The 24,841-nt window shown below is 44.6% G+C and overlaps 1 protein-coding gene across 3 annotated transcripts in view; it reads right to left on the bottom strand.

The window, feature by feature from the left end:
- pdlim5b (PDZ and LIM domain 5b) overlaps nt 1–24,841 on the bottom strand; it is a 71,911-nt gene that overhangs the window by 16,354 nt on the left and 30,716 nt on the right. For 2 of the 3 annotated variants that reach the window (XM_023983707.2, XM_023983706.2), the window contains exons 3-5: nt 15,457–15,608; nt 3,483–3,516; nt 43–65 (exon numbers count right to left, since the gene is read on the bottom strand). In XM_023983707.2, the coding sequence (XP_023839475.1) occupies nt 43–65; nt 3,483–3,516; nt 15,457–15,608 (209 nt within the window). Of the gene's footprint in view, nt 1–42; nt 66–2,583; nt 3,129–3,482; nt 3,517–15,456; nt 15,609–24,841 lie in introns of all 3 variants that reach the window. The other variant, XM_023983703.2, reaches the window with a different exon arrangement.

Raw genomic sequence — 24,841 nt, forward strand, 5'->3', positions numbered from 1 at the left:
AGAGCTAGCAGACTGTGTCACTGCTACTGTTAGAACACTAACTTGGTCTCTTCCTCCTCGTCCTCCTGAGGAAAGAACAAATGAAGAAGAAGAGGATGAAGCAAAGTAAAGGAGCAGGAAAAGAGAAAGAGCATTGATCCAACTGGGTCCTAAAAACACATGGACCATTCTGAGACGAGGTGCAAGCAGACACCCAGAGAAACACACACACAGGATCCAGCTGAACACACATGCTGCTACTATACCTGTAACCTGTAGACAGAAAACATCATCTGTACACGCTTAGAAGAAAAGGAACCTAATAGGGTTCTTCGGCTGTCCCCATAGGAGAACCATTTTGAAGATCCATCCACAAGGGTTCTCCTATGGGGACAGCCAATGAAACCTTTTGGAACCCTTTTTTATCTAACATCAAGGTAAAAAGCATGCACAACAGTACTGTTTATGGCCAATTTATTCAGATTTGTATGTAAGGGATAATCAATGAGGGGCTATACGTTCTCTAGAAAATAATGACGTGGAAGGTGTACCACGACGCGCTACCTTCCACAGAGGTGCATGTACTCATGTACTTACTATTGTTTTCCAGAGAACGCATAGAGCCCCGAGTTGATTACCCCTTTTATACCATGACTATAATTTAACACATTTGCCAAATGTGTAAACAAACAAACAGACTTGCTAGTTTAGCTAACCAAACCATCAGTCCTAGCTTGCTATTATGAAAATCCAATTCAACAATGCCAATAATGTTCTCAATTCGACTTTTGCTTTCAATAGCAGATCAAACACAGAACATGTAGCCATTGAATTCTACCGTGCAAATATACTGCGCGTTATAGGGAAATAACGCATGCTCTAGAATGCCCTTCAAGCCAATCAGAAGCAGACAGAGTAGTCCAGGGGGTTTAGACAGGAGGAAGGTGAAATAATAACTACAGAGACCGTAAGTAGAGTATGCAGTAAAGACTGAGATGACAACCAAAGAGCCTACAGGTATGTGGCATGAAGTCTCGCTTATATTCAGCTGCAAAACATAACTAATTACATTTGCATCAGTGGACTACATTGGTAGACTAGTCAAAAACACATGTGTTTTTACTATTCGGAGGTTTTGTAAATACATCTGGCCTGAGAACCATCCCAGTAGAGCTTCTCCAGCCTCAAAGCTTCCAGAATGCCAGGCTTTTAGAAACAGGCGTCTGAGTCGACAGAACAACAATATGTCAGGCAGACTCCGAGCAGGAATACTGGGTGTTTGGCAAGGCTATTCACTTTACTATCAATTAGAGAGAGGCGGGCTGGGTGGTAGCAGGAGTGAGTTTCACATGTCGTCGTTCTGCTGCTGCCTTTGTCTTCTGTTTCCAGTTCCCTTTAACATGACAAGATGTGCTGCTGCACTCAGAGCTCGCCAGCTTGCAGTCCTAAACGCCGGAAATAAGTTAGCTCTGGTTTGTTCAGCCATTCCTATGGGGAAAATGAATGGAGAAAGAAGAGAGTTTTGGGATAAACGCCAAAAATAAGTTCTGCGGTTAACACAGGCTTAGGAGATCTGATGCGTTTTGTKCTATGAGATAATAGCATGACCTTTATGAATTATGAAGCATTTTTTTTAATTACATAAATGCGTCAAAAAGTGACATCAGCTGATGAAGAGGGTCTCATAGAACAGAACGTGTCAGATCTCCTAAACCTGTGTTTACCACAGACCTTATTTTCAGCGTTCATCCAAAAACCCTACAGAAACTCCATTCATTTCTCCATAGGCTTTGTCCAAYGAACCCTGGCGGAGTTCGCGCCTACAAAAAGATGCCGTTACTATTTCTCTCTATTGTGGCCGTTTACAGAGTTGGGGGTACAGGCACCATCCATGTTGCTCTACAAACGAGACTGTGTTTGTAGAGTGGCAGGTAGCCTAGCGGTTCAGAGCATTGTGCCAGTAACCCAAAGGTCGCTGGTTTGAATCCCAGAGCCAACTAGGTGAAAAATCTGTCGATGTGCACTTGAGCAGGGCACTTAACCCTCAATTGCTCCTATAAGTCACTCTGGATAAGAGCATCTGCTAAATGAGAACAATATAGACTAAATAAATGTAGACTATGTAGGAGAAACGGATGGAAGATTTAGTACAAAGTATGTCCTCTCTCAGGTAGTCTGTTGTTATTGCATGGTTGGTTAACCAGCTACTTGTGGCCTCAAACAACATCCAGACAGGTAGTGGAGTGAACCACAAGTATCTTTTGACCTGGCAACAATACACATGATTTATGGGATGTGCGACCGAAACATGTTGATGTCCCATTACCGCCTTCTTGCTGCTGCACTACACCAGTCTAAGTGGTCACATCTAGAATAGCCATGTTGTTATTTTGAGCTAAAAAAACACAATGTGGTGCAGGGTAATAACTTCAAGTGAACTTACTGTACAAACCACCTACCTACCCACAGTTGAGCCTCTTGGAAAGTCAAAGGAAGCAGAAGCAAGAGTTGTTAAAAAGAAAGAAAGTAACAGGAGAGAAGAGAAGAGAAAGGAGAGGAGACGAGGTGAGGTGAGGGGTGGGGTTTGAGGTTAGTGCTACTCACCCGTTGAACTGTTCTTTGATCTGGTCGACTACCACACCTTGGGCTTCCAACAGGCCCCGCCTCTGTCCTATGGCCACCTCACAGGCGTTGGTATTGGAGTACAGGTTKATKGGCGTGTTATAGCAAGAGGACTGCGGAGCACCAGGATTGGAGGAGGGGGCTGTCACTCTGGCCGGGGAGGAGGAGGAGGACGAGGAGGGGGTGGTGAAGGGGGAACGGCCAGAGCTGGGTCTGGTGGGTGGGGCTGAGTTGGGTTGGGCTGCGATGGGTGGGGCTGGAGAACGGGAGTGGCTGCCTAGTGGGAAGGGAGGCTGTGCCTGCTGGGAGGAGGGGGCAGCGGGGGTGAAAGCAGACGATGCAGARGGGATKGAGGCCACYTTTGGGGCRGTYAGGGAGGAAGTGACYRCACCCACAYTGCTGCCCCCGCCAAAGGGGCGGGCCGTCTTATTGTAGGCAGCACCGGGTTGGGGGGAGGGGCTGGTGAATGTGGATGGCGGGGCTGGGTAGGTGATTGGCACAGGCTTAATGATCTCCAGCGGTTCGTTCTAAAAACAGGGTGGGGGGGCACACATGCACAACACTCACACACTGCACATCACACAGAAAACTCATGCAGGGGCCATGCTCCCCAGAACATTGGTATGCGCCTTAGGGCTATCCATGAGGGTGGCACCTTCACAAGCTTTGCATAATGTCCCTAACAGCCAACCAAAATGTGGTGTAACATCGTCTCAGAAGGGTACAGTGAGCATGCGCAAACATATAGATGAACTCCTGAGCACATATGATTTAACAAATGATCCTGGTGTCAATACGCCACTAAAAAGTAATACTCAAGATGAAAGGATTATAATCTTAACTAATTAATTTGACTAAGTGATTCACTGGAGTGTACTTACCTTTGGTGCATCAGCCTTGGGGACACTGGAAGCTCTGTGAAGACAGAAAACATCATGAGAAAACTGCACGTCTGTTCTTCTATCTGTACACGCTTAGAAGAAAAGGAACCTAATAGGGTTCTTCGGCTGTCCCAATAGGAGAACCATTTGAATATCCTTTTTTGGTTCCAGGTAGAACCCATTTGGTTCCAGGTAGAACCCTTTCCACGGACGGTTCTACCTGGAACCAAAAACAGTTCTCCTTTGGGGACAGCCAATGAAACCTTTTGGAACCCTTTTTTATCTAACATCAAGGTAAAAAAAAACATGCACAACAGTACTGTTTATGGCCAATTTATTCAGATTTGTATGTAAGGGATAATCAATGAGGGGCTATACGTTCTCTAGAAAATAATGACGTGGAAGGTGTACCACGACGCGCTACCTTCCACAGAGGTGCATTATTTTCCAGAGAACGCATAGAGCCCCGAGTTGATTACCCCTTTTATACCATGCCTATAATTTAACACATTTGCCTCTAGAAATGTGTTCATTTGCCGGATGTGTTCAACATCCACTGCAGTAGCTAGCAAGTTTACTAGATAGCGACAGTAGTTGCCTTGGTAGTCAAACAAACAGACTTGCTAGTTTAGCTAACCAAACCATCAGTCCTAGCTTGCTATTATGAAAATTGAATTCAATGCCAATAATGTTTTCAATTCGACTTTTGCTTTCAATAGCAGCTCAAACACAGAACAAGTAAGAACTATAGCCATTGATTTACACCGTGCAAATATAATACTTAAAGCGAGAAGCGAGTATTTGACAATGCCATGGTATAAATCTATTTATAAACCTTGTGCCTTATTGCTTCAGTAAAACACTAGTTATTGTATAATGAACCACCAGAGTCTCTGACAACCAGATGTCACAACAACTCTAGGTCCACGAAGGTAAGACTGGGACCGATAAATAAATACACCATTTGTCAGACTTAGAGAGAGGGGAGAGGGATAAATGGATGGAGAGCGAGAGGTAGACAGAGAGAGGTGAGGCAGGGAGAACGGGAGAGAAAACAGGTGGCGATGAGTAAAGGAAAACTCAGGGGGGAGAAAACCACACCAGAGAAAAACCTGTAAATAGAGCCAATATAAAGATTACACACACACTATCAAAGACTGCTGCTACTGGCTCCACTACAATGCCTGTCTGTATTTGGCCCATAGCTCAATTCCACAGAGGCAGCCAGCCATAGAGCAGCATGGCGGTAGAGACATGTGGGAAAACATATTATGCTCTATTACTCTGGTATGTTTCCCTAACGTCGGCTAGATTTACCGTGGATCCTAATTTCACTCAAATCATCCACTCATGCTCGCTTGGATTTCAAAGCGGGGGTCAGCGAGCTCTGGAATATCAATATGGCTGCACCTCCTGCGATATAATTGACTGAGATTCGTTTTTCAAATGAGGCCAGATAAGAGCCTCTTTACATCAGCATGCATGTGTTAGCTAGCTACCGAAAACTACAAGTCCACTTAATATGAGACAGTCAGGTCTGTGACCTGCTGTATAGGAGTGACTGTATCCATGTCCATCCCTGCTTCAGAGCTTCCTACTGTACATTCCGCTGTGTTAAAGAATACAGTGTTTTAGTGGAAGGAGTAGTCAGTATACTATCCTCTGGGCCACAAAGTAAAGTTTTGAACATATGGCCAAATCCTCAGCTGTTCAGTCATAAGAATAGACAATGGATGCAGTAGTTGGAGCTTGACGTATTGGAAAAACCCAGGATCCCCACATGCCAGTATTTTCAGAGTCCTCTGTCTGTATCCTGTCAGTACGCCTCACAGAGAGCCACCCCACCACACTAAAGCCTCTGGCTTGTCCTGCACTTGGGATCTATATAAAAATAAATAAAAACTCTGCCCAACAAAGCTATCCTCTATTTGGTGGCCACCACAGACAGAGCAGCAGCCCAAGGCACAACAAGCACTATGTATATCTCCCCTCAGTGTGTGAGTCTCTACCTCTGTGTACAGGGCTACAGGCCGGAACAGTGTGGAAGACCTCAGATTTATACTCATGATCAAACCAGCTGCAGGACTTTTATCGCCTCAGGAAGAGGAGGGTGTCCTGTTGTCCATACTGCTGCAAAACAAACAGACTATTCAGAGGAAGTGGTTACCAGGACGTGAACCATCAACCCTCTGGTCTCTATCCACAAAAATAGTATATTCTGTATATTCCTTCCCTATTCTTTCACTCTGAGGAGCAGAGACAGTCGCAAACACCAAAGAACGTAGCCTAATGAAGGAAACGACTAAATGCACATCAAGTATGCAAAGCACCATTCCAAGAAAACACTCTCTCTCCCACTCTCCCTCCCCTCCAGCTGTTTCTTGCCCTTCATCCATGGCGTGGGCTATTCATGACCTCTGTCTGCTGGACACAGTCAGTCTAGATTCCGTCTGGTTCGTGTTCTCTCATTAATGCAATTCTGAATAAAGTTCCTGCCCCAGCCTATCATGTGGCTTCAGAAACAACGGTGTCCTGAGCCTCTGTCTGACAGCCTCGGAGGCCCAGACAATGTGTCCCTTTTCCCCATAAAGACAGTGACTCAGCAGGACAGAATAGTCTCTTCCAGAACATGGGGCATGTTCTCTGTTCTCTGGCATTCTGTCGGTCACATTGAGCCATTTTAGGAAGAGTTGAGGACAGTCTCACAGTTCCTTTTTCTAACAGAGTCGAAGCTGACCGACCAATAGCGTGCTCACTGGGTGATTATCGAGGCCCACCCTGCCACACGTTGATGGAATTCATATCTTGAAAAGTACTGTACCCACACTTGCAGGTAAATATTTTCCAATGCACATATGAGCATATTTTCCAATGCACATATGAGCATATTTTCCAATGCACATATGAGCATATTTTCCAATGCACATATGAGCATATTTTCCAATGCACATATGAGCATATTTTCCAATGCACATATGAGCATATTCTCCAATATACTGTACTATTGTATACACTTCAGGAAAGCAGCACACTCACAAAGGCCCAGGCAAACCGTCCAGTAAAGGATGGGGATTGGGCTAAATCCAAACAACCTGTGCCATTACAAACAAGATAGACTCCATAACACCGTGCATCTGCCATCATTGGGTCTGGGGGAGGCCCCATCCTCCGTGTCTCTGTTCCCAGAGCTAACTGAACAAACACAGGCCAGGGTGGTCCTGTGAACATCTGTTCAGCCCTCTCCCCTCTGTCCTCTCTCTCTAGCCAGATCGCGTGCTGTGCTGTTCAGACTGATGGACAGTGTGTGTGTGTAATTTGACAGCTGTGTGCGGGAGAAAAGGGGGAAACGGTGTAGCAGGGCAGTGTAGTCTGGTCTGGGGGTAGGCCCGGGGGACACTGACTGGTTCAGATTGAACCATCCAGCTGTTGGTTCCTGGACCTCAATTGATTCATTGATACACATACAGATGTAGGATCTTAATTTGAGCCAGTTTGCTACAGCAGGAAAATCATCCTGCAGGGTACAGGAAATGTGACCTCTAAAATTCAAATACACTACACGTTTTAAATGTCCTGCATTGTTCTTCATTTAACAGGGTGATCATCTCTAACCTATACGTCATCTCAGTATATATGAGCCAGCTACACGGATTGATGATATATGTAATCCATAAAGTCAGATGACAGATGATATGGATCAAGAAGTCACGCATTTCYGATTGATGGGGATCCTTCCCAGAAAATACGAAAGTCTGTCTACTGAATCAAATCCTCGAGGGCTATCCTTTGAAAGTCGTGTCACGTAGGCCTCAAAAGTCAATAGCTCACTGAGAAAAACAACCATTGAATCTTAAACAAATTCCTGTTCAATTCAAAGGTGTATGATCCAATTTTGTCTGATATAGCACATAACCACAATATAAATTCGGTCCTGTATATTGTCCATAGGAATGACTTCCCCCTGCTGAGAGGAGCATGGTTGTAGTCAGAGAGAGAAGGCCCTTAGTTGTCCCCTTCCTGCTCACAGAGAGCCTTCTTCAGCCTGCCTGCATCCCTGTTCAACTCACTTGAACACAGTTCTGTCTGTCAAGGTCACATTAGCTTATTCATAATGGTGGGATTTAGACAACATGTCCTTTACATACTACTGAAGCTAATGTAGTTTAGTATGGCACTCTATGCTTTGCAGGCTAAGTATGAGAGAGAGGGGGAGAGGGAGGCATGTGAATAAACAGGCTGGTAGGGAACTGAAACACAAAAACACACTATTGCAGAATAAGGAGTCTGGAAGAACGGGCCTGAGGGCAAAGTAGACAGACATATTTCCCCCTCTTGTCTGTCTTAGCCAAGAGCAACAGTCTGGCACATGGCATCTGACTGAGTGATGGAGAGACTGCTAACGCAAGGCCCAGCTCTCTCAGCACCAGGACACAACATGACACACACTACTGTGTGTACTGCAGCCTGATATCCAGGCGAGAATTACATGATGACATTTTAAGGACTACTCACTCATGAACTGCCTCACATCTACACTGTATAAAAAGTCATTATCAGAGATGTTCTGGAGATTGTTCTACAGCACTGCCAAATAGACTACTCTCTGGGTAAACAATTATTCCATTGAAAGTCCTTAACCCTTACATAGCAGTAGAGATTGGCAGTAGTCCACCCCAATCATGGATGTCGTTGCCATTAATCTACTCTGTGGGAAAATAACATTTGTATGTAAACTACTTTTTAACTGTCATTTCATTGTTATCCAAATAGTTCCTGTGTCACTTTCAGTGTGAGATGTGGATGTTAAGCGGTCGACATTGGGCTTAGCTTCACGTTAAAAACTGGTTGGGGGATTAAAACAAAGGGAGATGGATGGATGTGGAAAAGTTGTTTCTCTGCTCTGCTAAGTCCATCTATGGCTGGCCAGCTAGTGGGGCCTGGGGGCCGAGCCAGGCCCCTGGTGTAACTCACACGTCTGTCAGGGGCACAAAGCTTTCAACGCTCAATGTTCCTTGCACTCCTGCTTCTCCCTCGCACAGCGACGGGAATGACCAGGGAAACAGGAATTCTGACACACAGCCTCATTAATCAGAAGTGGGAGAGGAGACAGGGAGTACTGAAGGCATGGATGAGAGAGAGAGAAACAGTGAGAGTGACAGAGCGATGTTGAAAGATGTTCTCTAGGGGCAGCAAGGAGAGAGAGAGCGCTCTAATCGTATGGAAAGACAGGAGAGGTGAAGATGGAAGAGGTTTGTTTTTATTGTGAAAGCACGTTAACATTTGCAACGGGACAGCCTGTTGGTATCGTCAGTCTCACTCGTACGATGTGTGTGATGACTAACCCCCAGCGCTCCATAGCAGCATGCACGTGCTGTGCAGGGGTGAGGTACGTGAACAGTCAAATAATGACACCATAAGAATGAGAAGACCCCAAGTCCCAGCACACACTCCTCCTTCCACCATATGCACACAAACACAGTTAGAAACCTGCAGAAAAACACACACAAGCAGATGTTTCATAATGTCTCTCCCAGACAATCCCGCATCAATCTGTTCCCCCTGAATGACAGCAGGCCAAGGAGTGGTAAACTCTGAGGACAGGATCATTCATACCAAAGGCACACACACACAGACAAGACTAGGATCATTTATCCCATACTAAAAAGGTAATCTGGAACAATTTCCCCATTCTGGATCAGTCCATGCAATTGAATGTAAAATGCTCCTAATCCGCTGGAAGGGAGAGTATTCCCATCCATTGCACAGAACCTGTTCCGCGCCAAAGCTACCTTGGGTCCCACAGCAGCGCAACCAGTCCATTTACTGAATACTAGAACACCTGATACTGTGCAATAGAATGATAACTACCCATAAGATGACATTTCCAGGCCTAAACCAGGTTACTCATCAGGGGAATAAAGATACGCAGCAAAGAAACAGACGGTTTCATAATAATTAAATATGATTGCATGAGATGACATGCTCCATATACATTATGAGGTTTATTATGGCATGTAGGAGTTCCCTCATGCTCAAACACGCTCAGCTGGAAACATTATGGAACATTATTTAATCCAAAACATTAAAACGCAGGTCAACGTGACTTAAGATAGAAGAAAATGCTGGCCATGTAAGTGAAACGGGAGAGAATTTTTTTTTTTTTTTTTTTATTAAAATACTTCTAGAAATAGCCAGCTAATATGTACAAAGACTAAAAGCTTCTCAATTCAAGTTAGTCCCATTTCAGAGTGGGACCATGGCCAGAATAGTTAACACCCCCAACAGACTGGCCCCTCTCACCCTCAACATCTGGCCACACCTAGGCATAAAAGCATGAGCTCTGTATTACATTATGTCCTTTTCCTCACCCCCTAACCCCTAACCCGCTTCACACAGAAGTTTCAGTCTACCAAGGAAACACTGGCCATCTGTGAGTGCGTCTGGTCTGGTGCTAGGCTTCCTCTCCTGCTAACAGAGCAGCTAGCTAGCGTATGGTTGACTGGCTGCTATGTAAACAGCAGGCCTGACTATACTGTACCCTGTCGGTCTGTGAACAAGCTGTACCAGCAGGGGAAAGAAAATGATGAGCACAGCAGGTGGTGGTACCTGACCCTTGGGGTCACCATTGATTTACACACAACTGATACGCTGATTGGTCAGTCAAACATTCTGGACATTAAGATGTAAAAGAGAGGCCCTATCCAACTTTTTAGATGAGAGGACAGGACACTACGGCTAAGGACAATACCCACAGGCCAGTATAAGTCAATTGACAGACAAAAATATTTGGTCTCCATTGAAGTCTCAAAAACGGTATTTCTATTTTGTCTCCTTTAACATTTCACTGACATCTGAGCTCAAGGAAAGCAGAGACGGAGAGAAGAACATGTGTGTGTGAACCAAAAAGAGGAAAAAGACACACTGTGCTTTGATATGTTGCAACTCTGTTTTTACGTTGGTAAATGTCAATTCCACTTAGTCTCCAGTGGGCATGCCTGTTTCTCTGGTCTGTGTTGTGAGCTACAGTGAGCTGATGAGCGAGTGAGAGGCCAGCCTGAACTGACAGTCCTGGGCACTGTTAGAACTCAGCCCCAGAGATTCAAGTTTACAAATTGTGAAATGATTCTCTCACTCTCTCTGTCTACGTCTCTTTCTCAAACTGGGGAAGCCGTCTTGCATACCTTTAGAGAATATGAGAGGATCTGTTGAGTTTGACATCCCGTTTTGTTTTTGTCTTTTGAGGTTTTGGACCCAGGTGCGGCAGCCACATTCTCAGAAGGAGCGGTGTTTGACAAAGAAACATCAGTTTCCTCATGCTCTTTCCCACACCCTCCTGGCAAAACTCACTGTGTTAACCTGGGAAGACATTTCCATAAAAGCAAAGAGGAAAAGAGATGTTGTAAAGTGACTGGTTGTCATTACAATCAATCATAGCACACATTAGGCTCAATTGGCCAGTTTGTGCTTATGAAGATGCTTTTCAGTTGTTAAATGGCCCAAGCGTGGATGGAAAACTAGTTTTTCTTTTCTGAGGAATTTCTAAAAATCAGCAGAAAGCTGCTAATTGGGTTGTTTCCAAACGTAACCAGTCAATCTAAGGGGTATATCATGCATAATCCTACTGTAGCTTACCTACAATTACCCTCACAGTCATACTACGGCTACAGTAGGTCTGTGCATGTTCTCCATCACTTTGCTGACAAGTGGAAATACTATTTTTCCAACCCTTGAGACACGGACATGAACTGCTAGCGTGGGCCAAGACATTCAATCTTTCTTGGATACCCAGTCCCTATCACCTCGTAAAGTCTACTAATCAAAACCGCATTGTAGCCTAGCATCCCTAGTTAGCGTGTGCTGCTCTGTGGYTCACGGGGTGTTACTGCGGGGGAGACTGGTAAGCTGCAGCAGTGTCATAGGGGAGGTGGTGAGTGATGGATAGAATAATCCTGGCAGAGAAGAACTGATGAATCATATAAAGTTGTGGTTTCTCCAGCATAGGATGAAAAGAGTTCTTTACTACACTCGTAGAATTTTTTTTTTAAATAAAATGGTGCTATCTAGAACCTGGAAAGGGTTCTTCAGCTGTCCCAATAGGAGAACCCTTTGAAGAACCATTTTTGGTTCCAGGTAGAACCCTTTACACAAAAGGGCTCTACCTGGAACCAAAAAGGGCTCTACCTGGAACCAAAAAGGGCTCTACCTGGAAACCAAAAAGGCTCTACCTGGAACCAAAAAGGGCTCTACCTGGAACACAAAGGGCTCTACCTGAACCAAAAAGGCTCTACCTGGAACAAAAAGGGCTCTACCTGGAACCAAAAAGGGCTCTACCTGGAACCAAAAAGGGCTCTACCTGGAACCAAAAGGGCTCTACCTGGAACCAAAAAGGGCTCTACCTGGAACCAAAAAGGACTACCTTACGGGGACAGCCGAAGAATCATTTTTGAAGAGTGTAGTATAAGCAATAGGCACTACAGTATGCACTACATAGGAACTCCCCCTCTTATCTTTAGTCAGCTGTAGGCTCCCCCTTGAGCAGAGCCATGATGAGTTCAACATCTAATTTCAGTTGACATTTGAATGAACCACAGCCTAAGCAGCAATGTGGCTGGTACTGGTTTGTCTGTCGGAAGGAAAAAAAAAAAAACTGGTTAACTTCTACTGTCTGTCTTCACTCAAACTAGCCCTTCTCATCAACTCGGATCTGAACAGCCTTCTTWGATCAATGGCAGCACAACAAATCGGATCACACTTTAAACCCAATTATCTGTCCCCTTGCTAAACATGCTTTCCCCAAGACTCATTCGTAGAGCAATGACTCACGAATGTTGATGTGTGCCTTTTTCTGCTCACAGAATATCAAACACGACAGTATGACATCACATGGCCTGGTTTGACACACGTTAAATCAACCCTAGCGCATTGCCACGGTCACGGTAATATCCATAATACTCTTATCACATCAGTCAACAGTAATCCCATTCATAAATCCCACACAGGTACGTGTAGTGAGTTGTGTTGACAGATCTACAGCTGGAGGCTAGAGATGTGGCGGTTCTGCTCACTAACACAAATGTAACATCACAAACAAAGTGAAGCACTGAGAAAATGCAAGGGGTGCCTTTTTCTCTAAATTGAAAACAAGACCTAATAATGGGTAACTGTAAACCGCTCCTCCTGTACCGATCCTCCTGGCGCCATTCAACTGAGTTTATTCAGCAAAGGCAGTCCATCCTCCCTGCCTGGAAACCAACATTAAGAAAATACAGTCAGGAAGGGAATGCGGTCTAAAATGATTTGATGGAAATCGACGCATTCTTTTCACATTGCTGAATTGACCAGAAGAGGTAGACATGTTGGTTTGGGAGACGGAGGGAGGAACAGGAGGGTCGGGGAGAGATGGAAATGTTGAGCGTTGCTGCCACGCTGCCAGGGAGCGCATACCGTACCATGATTAACACGGGTGACAAGGAAACAGTGCTTGAAATGCCTTGCTGTTTACAAGATCGAAAAACGGCAAACAGAAAAATTGTCTCATTTCCAGATTTTGAATGGTAGAGCTCCCTTCACTTTTCAGTATGCATGTCCCCGAACATGCTACCCTCTGTAACGCTTAAATTTGCCATGTTCTTAAATGTATTATTTCAAATCACGAAAACGCATGTCCTTGCCAGTACAGAAATGAAGCATGAGGATTCGCTACGTCGCTGAATCTCATGTGTGTCATCATCATCGTCTAGCATGGCCTGAGTGTTTGATGTTTCATTGTGCATTTATTACACTTGCTAGATTACAGACAGCTGTGAGATGGCGTCTTCATTTTAGGCCTATTTTCTTTTCCATTAGAGTTAAAAGGCTTAATCTAGTGTTGTGGTGGCGGAATGAGAGGACGTGTGAACCAGCCGCTGTGCTGCCCTTTCAACAGCTTTACAGCTTGGGCGGCGGAGCACGGCGGACGTGTGGGGGTGTTTTCCCAGGGCTATGCACAACACCTCTATGGAACAGTGGAACACTGGGGCTAATGCTTTTCACAAACAATGAATGAGAAGGAATATACCCTCCACTCAACACTGCTTTCCTTCGTGGCTGTACAAGAGCCACAGCTACGTTTGATCCTGCTTTGGAAACACTTTCCTGAATCAGAACAGAACTGAATCTATAGGACCAAGCCGTATGTGATTGTGAGATGCCGGAATTAAATTTCCTGTCTTATTTCAGGATTGACCAAAGTGGTTGATGTCTTTGACAAATCATCTATAAGGAATAGTATTTTAATCGAGGATTACAAGGTATCCATTGGCCTCCTTGCAAATCGAGCCGGAAAATTGTTTAAGCAGCAGTTAACTGCTGTTACAGCTCTTCAGAGAATGTATTCAAATGTACGCTAAACCGATGCCGTGTCTAGTATTCCCTGCTTCCTTTGGAGGTTGGATCAATGGAGCGGGTATTTTATGAGCTTTCATTAGAAGCTTTCCTCACAGGGGTTCACTTTAACCCGGGCAGAGCCAGCCTTGGCAGCTCTGTGCTTTTTGACAATTATCGACTGTGTCACTCGTCCTCAGAACGCATGGCCCAGTGTAGTCATGTTCTAGGTGGGTTGCTGCGGTTACAGCTATAACAGTGCTGAAGTAGCACAAAGGGACCTCTAAAGCCCAAGGTCTTTGACAACATACTGATCTGATGGGTTCTGCAGGTTTCCTGCCAAAACAGCTTAACAGCCATGAAAAGCGTGTGTGAAACCTTGATGAGGAACTCCACTGTGACAGCATAAAGTTCAGACATGTCTCTGTTCCCTCTGATTCATTTGACTGAATCAGGTCCAGCATGTCCTAAAGGCACATACTGTACATTTGTCCTTATCGAGGGAACATTTGCCATGGTGCTTGCCCTCCATTGTACACTACCTCCATCCAAAGCCATTGAGCAATTCAATATGGTAGTCTTTAAGCCCGACTTAAACTTATCCTGGCCTTCCATGACTGCTTCCTACCGAGGTCAAAGGTCAGGGGTGTACTCCCACTTCCTGTTCCGCAGGTTTGCTTTTTTTCAAACAGATTTTTTTTTTTTTTTATACGAATATTTTCAGGGACACCTTTGCCCTTGTTCTGATGAATGTCCCTAATTGTCATTGGGACAAACAAAGTGTCCATCTTCATCTCCATCCAGGGCCACTCAATTGATCTGGCCTAACCTTCTCACCCAATGAGTGTGTTTAAGACGGAGTAAATCACACACGGCGTGTTTCCAGCTGTAGTACTTCACACACACCGCATCAGGTTATAGTGTGCTTGACGAGAGACACATAAACAAAAGGGATACATAACGTGTAAGACAAAACAAGCCCGAGTGCTGAATCTCAACAGCGTCGTCATGAAATCCCTGCATTCTTGAGAGGGCCTCGGGGACAATGACAGGGCACGTACGTAATGCATCAACAGAGCAGGCAAACCAACCTCAGAGACAGTTTAAAGTATTACCAGGTTCAAATCAGCTCTCAACCATGGAAGACTATATTTGTTTATTCATTTAGTTGATAGAGAAATAAACACACATGGGACATGGTTGAAATTCTCCTCTGACATGGTAATGACCAGTTACTGCTTAATGTATGTGGTGTTCCATTTGGGTAAATGGCCCAGTAAGGGATAACTAGTCATGTTCTTTACCGTAAAGCATTCACATAAACTTATTTTACAAGTCCCTGAAATGTACCTTAAATACAGAGTTTCAGAAAGAATCAACAAAGTCGCATGCAAAGTCTGTGATGCTTAAAATAAGACACGCTACAGCACTTACCGTGACCTAGGAGAGTACACAGTACAGTAAAACCCAAGGGAAGGAGTCATACAGCAGTCTGGAGCAGCACTCAGTTCTCTGTGCTGAACTTATCCTGCTGTTAAATAGCAGTTCATTCTTAAGTGAAAGATAAGATGTGTGTGTGTGTGTGTGTGTGTGTGTGTGTGTAGCCTCTTACTTCTGCAGGGTGAGGTTGAGGTTGTCTGTGCAGGCTTTGATCTTGTTCTGGGCCTCCAGGTGGTTCATGCTGTTGGTGGCGATGCCGTCGATCGACAGAACTACATCTCCCACACTCATTCTGGCTTTGGCTGCCTTGCCCCCATCGGTCAGCTGTGAAGACACACAGAACCAGACGTACACAGTGAAATTAAAGTAAAATAAACATACACGCATGCATTCATTTACTGTAACAGGATAATAAACAGTAGAGAATCCCAGGAGTCAGGACTAGGGAATTCCTTGCTATATTGAGCATAGCTTAGTGTATTTAACCTCCACGCACTGGAGTGTAGAATACGCAGACAGACTCCCAGTGACTCTGAAGACATCTAATCTCTGTCTTTTTATTTATGCGCCTTAGAACAACTTTCTTAAACAAACAGTACGCATGAATTMATCTCAAACGTTCCATTCAACTCTATTTGTTCAGCTCTCTTATCACAGAAAATCAGACAAAAGGGGTGAGTGAGGCCTGATCATGCCTGAAAAGCAACACCAAAACAGGAAATATTGCCATGAAATTATGAAACTACGCAATAAAATACTGCTGTATTATTTTATATAGCATTGTGTTCAGTCCCTGTGGTGTATTATCTAACCTTGGTTACATTAAACAGCCATTTTCTCTCTCTTCACAACACTGGCCACTTATCAGCTGGGCCCAGAATAGACCAGGCAAACACTCCAGGGACAGAGAAACAGACAGGGCACTACAATTGTGTGTGTACAGAGAGAGACAGGCAGGCCCTCTATACATGCTGTGTACAGACAAACAGGCAGGCCCTCTATACATGCTGTGTACAGACAAACAGACAGGCCCTCTACACATGCTGTGTGCACAGACAGGCCCTCTACACATGCTGTGTGCACAGACAGGCCCTCTACACATGCTGTGTGCACAGACAGACCCTCTACACATGCTGTGTGCAAGACAGACCTCTACACATGCTGTGTACACAGACAGACCCCTCTACACATGCTGTGTGTACACAGACAGACCCTCTACACATGCTGTGTGTGTGCTGGCCTGTTTGATCCGAGAAGGATGGAAGCATGTCCTATATCTCTCCCAACTTAAAAGACGTCCGGACATCTAATGATTTTACGGTCTAGGTGGCAAGTATGCCTCTGACTTTAAATCAAACAGCGTATCGAAGGAGAACACATTCCACTAGTAACTAATGCACTCTGTTCTTCTAACCCACTTGGATTTGATTTAGAAAGAAAAGGCATCCTCAAGGCACAGCCAGGCCGAGGGACATACGTTACCCTTAACCTTTGATTCTGATAGGTGCTTATGATGAAGAGCTTCCCATGATGAAGAGGTTCGCATGAGTTACAATCTTCTGACAAAACCCCAGTCTACTGTAAGGGCCTAAAGGCTGACCATATGGTATCTACTGTAAAGTATCTATGTTAAAGTACCGCAATATGACTGTCTTGGTAAACATTAATCTACTAGATCCTCGATGTGTCTGCTATGTACTGAGAAAGAGAGTGTAAATGACTATCGTTTGCCTGATCAGGTCATCTTTGAGAGGTTGATGTAGGGCCTGAGAAACGATGAGGGTCGTTGCTTTTAGAGGAAGGATGTGATCTTATCGGAGCTCCAGTAATGAACTAGCTGACTCTAAGCTGACTGCCTGGTCTTTACTGTTGTGGAGGAGAGGAAAGGCTGGGGGGGTAGAAACAGGTACTGTAGATCATCGTTTCGGTCTGTTTATCTATGAAAGTGTAAGAGACAAGCTCTAATAGCCTCATGTCACATTAGATTCATGTTAATTATGAGGGGTTGWGGGAAAGGTTTTAGGAGTGGAAACTATTAAAACAGAGATTTGAAACACTTTCAATATAAAAACTCGAGTTACACAGTTCATACAAATCCAGAATAACCGTGGACCTGGGGGTTATGGATGAAGACCATCTTGGAAATATTTGTTTGAATACATTTTATTTATTTTTTACAAACAGCTGACTGAAGRCAGGACCTCCAGGCATTCGTGTGTCAATTTGATAAAAACTTGGTAAATTTGGAAAACGCATGGGTAAACTCACAATGGCTGCCTGGGATGGGGATGCAATAATTTATAGTAATTTTGAATGTTATTATTGACTTGAATGGGGACGCCGTACTATTCATTCTATTTTTATAGCAGCACATGACGTCAGGAGCAGGAGAGGAGAAAATAGACGTCAATTTAAAGAAATTAAAAACATTTTTATCTACGGTTATCACAGTGACCATGGTCATTTGGCTGGCCAATTACAGTCATCCAAAATTCCATGACCATCACAACCCTATATACAGTAGTCTAAGAGTCTTAGCCTTCGACTTCTAGTAAACCGTAAACAACTCAAACTATAAGCTGTCAAAACTGAAAAAAGCAACACTTTTTGTTATGCAGCTTTAGTCTTTTCCTCCCCTTTGCAATGACATCCATTACACCCTAATACACAGCAAACCCACATGAGTAAACTACCGCCCTTGTTTGTCTGACTCCCATAATGCCAGTCTTTTTTCCCAGGCAGCAGGTGGGGTCCTGTGCGTCACATTTTCCCTTCCACCCAGCCAGGCGGCCAGCCAGCCAGGAGATGCATGCTGGCGCTAACACAGTAGCACAGGATATGACCTGACAGGATACAGCTTGATGAAACCATGACAGCGGGGGATGACTCTCCCCCTGGTGTGGCGCGAGGAGATTACACAAGCCTGCCTGGCGTTCACCTCGTCAATCACTCAACAGTCGCCCCCTGCACACAACACCTGTGGAGTCATTGCACAGGAACAAACAGAACTCAGGGCCGCCTACATTCATAAAATAACCTGGCTAGCTTTATTATGCAAGGATCCTCACCAGAACTTTCACAATTTGTTAAAGGGGTCTAAATGCCTGTGGTTTAAAAAGGCACATCAAAGCATTATTTAACACGCTAGACATATTGGCGTGACACTGTTCAACGTCTATTTAAATAAATATATATATAATTTGGCTGAGTTCTATATATATATATAATTTGGCTGAGTTCTCAACGGACGTGAATTCAACATGAAATGTCCCCATGACATTGGATTTAGGTAAAGGTTGGACGAAATTCCCTTACGTTGATGACTTGTTGCAAATCCAATCAGTTTTCCACATTGATTCAAAGTCATCACGTTGAACCTTTTTAATGAAATGACGTGAAAACAAATGTTGATTCAACCAGTTTGGCCCAGTGGCCAGTGTGGTGATTCTGTGGGAGACCTGCAGGCCACTATGCTGAAGTGCAACGAGACAGAGAAGCAACATTTTATAGAGGGTGGACCTCACCTCTGTCTTTGTCCGACCTATTATTAAAAAAGGTACAGTACACGTTGGACCATAATAATGGGGGGGCTAGACCTCAATGTGTGGTTACATCACAACATTTTGCAACAAAAAATGACTTCAAAACGTCCCCAAAGATGAAGAATACCTCTCGTTCCACAGCAGCTGTTTCCCGGCCACCTCATCACAGAGTCTGAGTCACATTCGTGATTACTCAGCCAGAGGAGAGACTGCTTTGGCTGTCAATGAAGTCCTTATTCACTCCATTCACAGCATTGTGTGAGAGGCAGCATAAAGCCTGCAGTGGGAGTAGCATGACTATGTAAGGACCTGTTGCCCAGGAATCCCTCCCATCCAGGAAGTTAGATAACCTCAGTAGGTAGACACAAAAGAATCAAGAGCATACTGTAGTGCCTGGAAGTCAGGAATGCTATTGTGTAGGCTTCATTATAGGAGAGAGAGAGAGAAAGGGCAAGAGGACAGCCGGTCTTTGTTCACTGAGACCTCACAGTATGAGAGAGGGGGAGACCCAATGACAGTAGGGTCCATGCTGACACATGTTCCTTGTTTCAAGGAGATCAGAATGCAAAAGGCCTGCGGGAAGTACAGGAGGCATAGGTCAGGCATACTGTATGCACGCCAGAAATTCACAGGCATATTATACTGTTAGGTACAGGCACACACTTACACATACATCAACGTACACAACACAGTAGCCCAGTACACTCACACAGCCTCGCCTCATTTCTCTTGAGGACTAAGTGAAACTACTGAAGCTGCTCTCTGGGGTTTAACTGCTAGCCAATCTGAGGGATGGTAACTACCATACAAAACGCCATTAAATGTGAGTCTGAGCACCCCCTGGGGAACAGCTAGTCCTCCAGGCTCCATTCCCAAGACCAGACGAGAAGAGAAGCAGCTAGTTCTCAGTCTGACCCACACAAATCAGCCTCCTCTCATCCGCCTCCGCTGCCCTGGGGGTCAATGACAGAGTCAACAACAAGGTTATGGGAGGGAGCACAGTCCAGTCTAAGCACTCAGCAGGACTCCAGTGTGTGGGTTAGGAGGAAGGGGTATGCGTGTGTCTGTGAGTGTGTGCTTGAGTAGAACAGCCACATGTGAGGTGCACAGGCAGGGGTAAGGCAGCCTTACCCTTTAGCCATCTAGAATCCTGCATAAAGGAAGACAATGCTACATACCATAGTCTATATTTGGTAAGAGACGCCAAATCCTGATCAACTCCAGACACACAGTCCTTTTAAGAGAACGCTGTTCCCTTCATCTTTCCTTGTAAAGCTCTGATAAAAGTATACTGTCTGTGCAGTTTACTCTGTTAAATAAAATGGCAGAGAACAGAGAGCACTTCATCGGCCAGCCATCCCTCTGACACACACGGCCTCTCTCACACACACACGCAAAACCAATACATGCCAGGCTAAGAATCCCTAGCATCTCCTCTCTATGTAAATATCATACAACTAGAAAGAGCCCAGACACTAAAAGTGACAGAGAACAGACAGCCACACAACCTGAACACTGTGTGCACCATTCAACTCTACAGTACAGAACCTACTGCACAGCACACGTTTCAAACGTTAACTCGCTCACTCAAAACACAGTCACATTGTGTGTTCATATAATGAGCGGCTAAATAAGTCTGCCTTGCAATGTAAGATCCTATTGGTAAAATCGTATTATTTTAACAGACCACCATTAGTCCTCTACCAAAYGAGAGCACAAAATACAAAACATTTTGTTTCAGAAGAAGCAGCAGAATGAATGATTACATTTGTTTGGCAGATGAGAAAGTGGCAGCTGCCCCAATGGACATAATATCTTTCCTCTTCTTTGAATGTGACCTAACCACAGAATGCATGCTGCTGGATGCTGGTGTAGAGCTGTGGTGCTGGTTTCTCCACAGTGCTACAACTGTCCGGACACTGATAATGAATGACTGTTCCACCAGGATGACACTAGAGTTCTGAGCGTTTCCGTTTACAGATGAACAAGTACACCAGCTCACGCCACAGCGCTCTCTGTGGGCTTATGACTGAAACTGAACAGGACCACCTGGCCAGGATTGGTTAGTAGTTAGCGGTTGGAATCAATGACAGATGAGGTTGAAGTGGTACTACCATCTTAACCAGTGGGAATGCTCGTCCCTCTGATCTAATGAGTAGAACACTTGACGAAACAACATGCTGTCTTATGCGTTCTCGCTAGAAGGAATACTCTCTGGTATTAGCGTTGAGAGTAGTGGCCCTTTCACAGAGGGAAAAAAGGGACAGATCTATTAGACTGTGGTTTCTGACACAGTCTTCACAAATGGTGCTAATTAAGAGTTCTAAATGAAGATGGATGAAGTGAGAGAGGAGCGGCATCTCTTTATCTCCACCACTGTGACTCGCCATACGGAGAGAGTAAGCCAGGAGCGMCTTCTCCTTCTTTTCAATAACCCGCCACCAATTGCTTCCACGTGCCTCCCATCTGCCTTTTACAAGAAACTTAGCCCTTGTAATCAAACAATCAAATAACGGCAACATAAGTCACACAAATCTAATTCAGGTCCAATAAAGTGCGTGGATTAAAAAGTTTACTGATAAATCATCGTATCGTTACGAGGCTAATTGTTTGATAAGTAAAGCAGGATATAACAATAATGGAATAGATATCAGCAGTAGACTCATTCTCATAACCAGATGACAACGGGATGGGAGGGAGAGCGAGATGTGTGGAGCGTCGGGAGTTCTGATGTGGAGAAGAAAGTCGCTTACAAAGAGAAAGAGCAGCAGTTTCAGATGTGTCATTGTTCCTTGATTCATTGCTCTAGAACTACTCCCAGAAACGTTCTTGGTACAATATAGAATTCTACACACCGCGCGGAGGGAGACTATCAAACCCGATAACGTCAGACTATATTTATCAAATCATTTAAACTAATGGTCAAAAAGGGTGAATATTAAATAACTCTTGCACATGAAGGATGTCTTAGTTAATCTGATTTGGTATATTTTTCCCTAACATTGTTATTACATTACATTTTTATCTCGCGTACCAACTCAGCAATGCAGACATACGTTAACAAGCTTGGTATACCAAACTCCCATTTCTACCTATTCCAACCCAATTAGGCAGAAAGAGAAGACTATCGGAAGTAAGTAACCCGATTGAGAAAATCGTTGTGATAAGCATCTTCATTATTGAGCAAATTCTGCTTCACTCAAAGTTCTGAGTACCAGTGTGTCTTCAAGAAATGCCTATTAAAACGAGTGAGGCAGAGTGTTTGTGGTTGTATCATCTCGGAGGAGTCAGGCCCGAGGAAGTGAGTGTGGTTGAGAGTGCTTGTGAAATGGATGTGACGTCTGAGCGCCTCACAGAGAGAGGCCTTGTATGGGGTTGTTACTATTAGCCTCTTATCTGCCTGCTAAAGACAATGCAGTCTGGGACAGACAAGCCGATACTCTCAAATGGCAAACGATATGCTGCAACACGTGAACAACACGTGGCTGTTGTAAAATGTCCACTGGGTTCAAATCAGAGCAAATCAGATTGCTTTACAATGTTAACAAACTGAAATAAGAATTGATCTAGTTACTGTGTGGAGTCAAGACTTGACTAGTTAAATAAAAGGTTAAATAAAAGGTTAAATAAATAAATAAAAAAGGCAACAGCCTCAGCATGTCCCTATAAAAGCTGAGAAAAAAAAACAAGGACCTGAACCCTCTGCCTTGTAGAATCACTGGGATGAATCCGTGGAGGCAGCACTCCTTGATCGTGCACGGTTCAGCTAAACCACAACCTGCTGGGCCAGTACAAGCAGTACAAATGGCCCAGAAAGAACATGGTGAAGTAGAGCTGAGGTGCAGGTGGTGTCTTGCCTTTTATAGCTGCACACCGGTTTCAGCCAGCAGAAGAATGAGTGGGAAAGAACACGAGAGCATGAAAAGAAAATAGAATAGAGAAGTGTCTGGGCAGGAGAGAGCAGAGGAAGAGGTACAGTAGAGGACGATATAAAAGAAGAGAGGAGGGAATGAAAAGCAAGTGTTCTTTCATTTTGAGGAAAACATTAACAGCCACTTGAACAGAGACAAGCTCTTGTCCCCGTCTTTGCTTGGTTGTCATGGTCCAGCAGGCTCTTGTCCCCGTCTAGGACTTGGTTGTCATGGTCTAGCAGGCTCTTGTCCCAGTCTTTGGCTTGGTTGTCATGGTCAGCAGGCTCTTGTCTAGGGCTTGGTTGTCATGGTCCAGCAGGCTCTTGTCTAGGGCTTGGTTGTCATGGTCCAGCAGGCTCTTGTCCCCGTCTAGGGCTTGGTTGTCATGGTCAGCAGGCTCTTGTCCCCGTCTAGGGCTTGGTTGTCATGGTCCAGCAGGCTCTTGTCCCCGTCTAGGGCTTGGTTGTCATGGTCCAGCAGGCTCTTGTCCCCGTCTAGGGCTTGGTTGTCATGGTCCAGCAGGCTCTTGTCCCCGTCTAGGGCTTGGTTGTCATGGTCCAGCAGGCTCTTGTCCCGTCTAGGGCTTGGTTGTCATGGTCTAGCAGGCTCTTGTCCAGTCTAGGGCTTGGTTGTCATGGTCCAGCAGGCTCTTGTCCCCGTCTTTGGCTTGTTGTCATGGTCAGCAGGCTCTTGTCTCAGTCTAGGGCTTGGTTGTCATGGTCTAGGCGGGCTTGGTTGTCATGGACTAGCAGGCTCTTGTCCCGTCTAGGGCTTGGTTGTCATGGTCTAGCAGGCTCTTTGTCCCAGTCTTTGGCTTGGTTGTCATGGTCTAGCATGTAATGCTCTTGTCCCCGTCTAGGGCTTGGTTGTCATGGTCTAGCAGGCTCTTGTCCCCGTCTAGGGCTTGGTTGTTATGGTTTGGTTCCAGCCATCTCCTTCTGTAATCACACTGCTGCTGAAAGCCAGGACACTGCCTCTGGCCCAAGACTGGCACTGACAACTAATGCCATGACAACAAACAAAACATTCCAAAAGCAGGACAAGTACTACAGACTGAATGCTCTACTCTGTCCAGAAACAAAATGCCAACGCAGAGTGGTTGATCTTAACTCCAAACCTCCGATGTCCACAGATTAACCCATCTTTCCCAGTATAATGCTATTTCCTTTTGCAATACATCCCTCCATTTTACAATGTCTCACGAGGGTCCTGAACCTCCCTATTTGTAACATTTTCTACCAATAAGATAACATTTATACATACAAACCATACAAGGTTAATTCCTTTATATGATTTTTTAAATGTTTTATTATTTAACTAGGCAAATCAGTCAAGAACAAATAATTCTTATTTACAATGACGGCCTAGGAACAGTGGATTAACTGCCTTGTTCAGGGGCAGCACGACAGATTTTTACCTTGTCAGCTCGGGGAATCGATCCACCAACCTTTCGGTTACCTTTTGGTTACTGGCCCAGCACTCTAACCAGTAGGCTACCTGCCACCCCTGAATGAGTTGGCTGACAACTTTCAGTTCTTGTTAAATGTAGCATTACGTGGTGGTAGGTAGCATGAGTTGTAATCAAAGTCAACTGTTCTAAATTGTTCAAACCCAGAATAAGATCACAGACCAAATGATTTCTCCAGAGCAGACATTCCTGTCGTCCTGCCATCTTGTTCGTCTTCGTGGCCAATGATTTGATCTTAAACGTTTTACATTTTTCAACAACCAAAAAAGCAAACGCAGGGGAATGAAACAAATCAAGAACAGAGTGATGTTACTGGAACCATAGATCTCGTTTCTTTCTTTTGCCATGCCATCAGGGTAGATTGGAAGCAGCTGCCCAACTACTGAATACTCAGACTCACTGACCAAACAGATGTAATYTGGGCTGATATTGCATTGCTATGAAACCCATAGTTGTATTGAACTATGCATATTGTAGATCAGAAGACTGAAAGATGAATCTGGATTAATTCATGTAATTCAGGTTGTCACACCCAGTCGTCACATTAACAATCCCTTCATTTCCAACACAGTACCTTAATATTAAGTCTATTTTTCCATTATGATTGACCGACTGCCATTTCCACTCCATCTGTCA

Source organism: Salvelinus sp. IW2-2015, linkage group LG4q.1:29 (assembly GCF_002910315.2).
Source record: "Salvelinus sp. IW2-2015 linkage group LG4q.1:29, ASM291031v2, whole genome shotgun sequence".
Lineage (NCBI taxonomy): Eukaryota > Metazoa > Chordata > Actinopteri > Salmoniformes > Salmonidae > Salvelinus > Salvelinus sp. IW2-2015.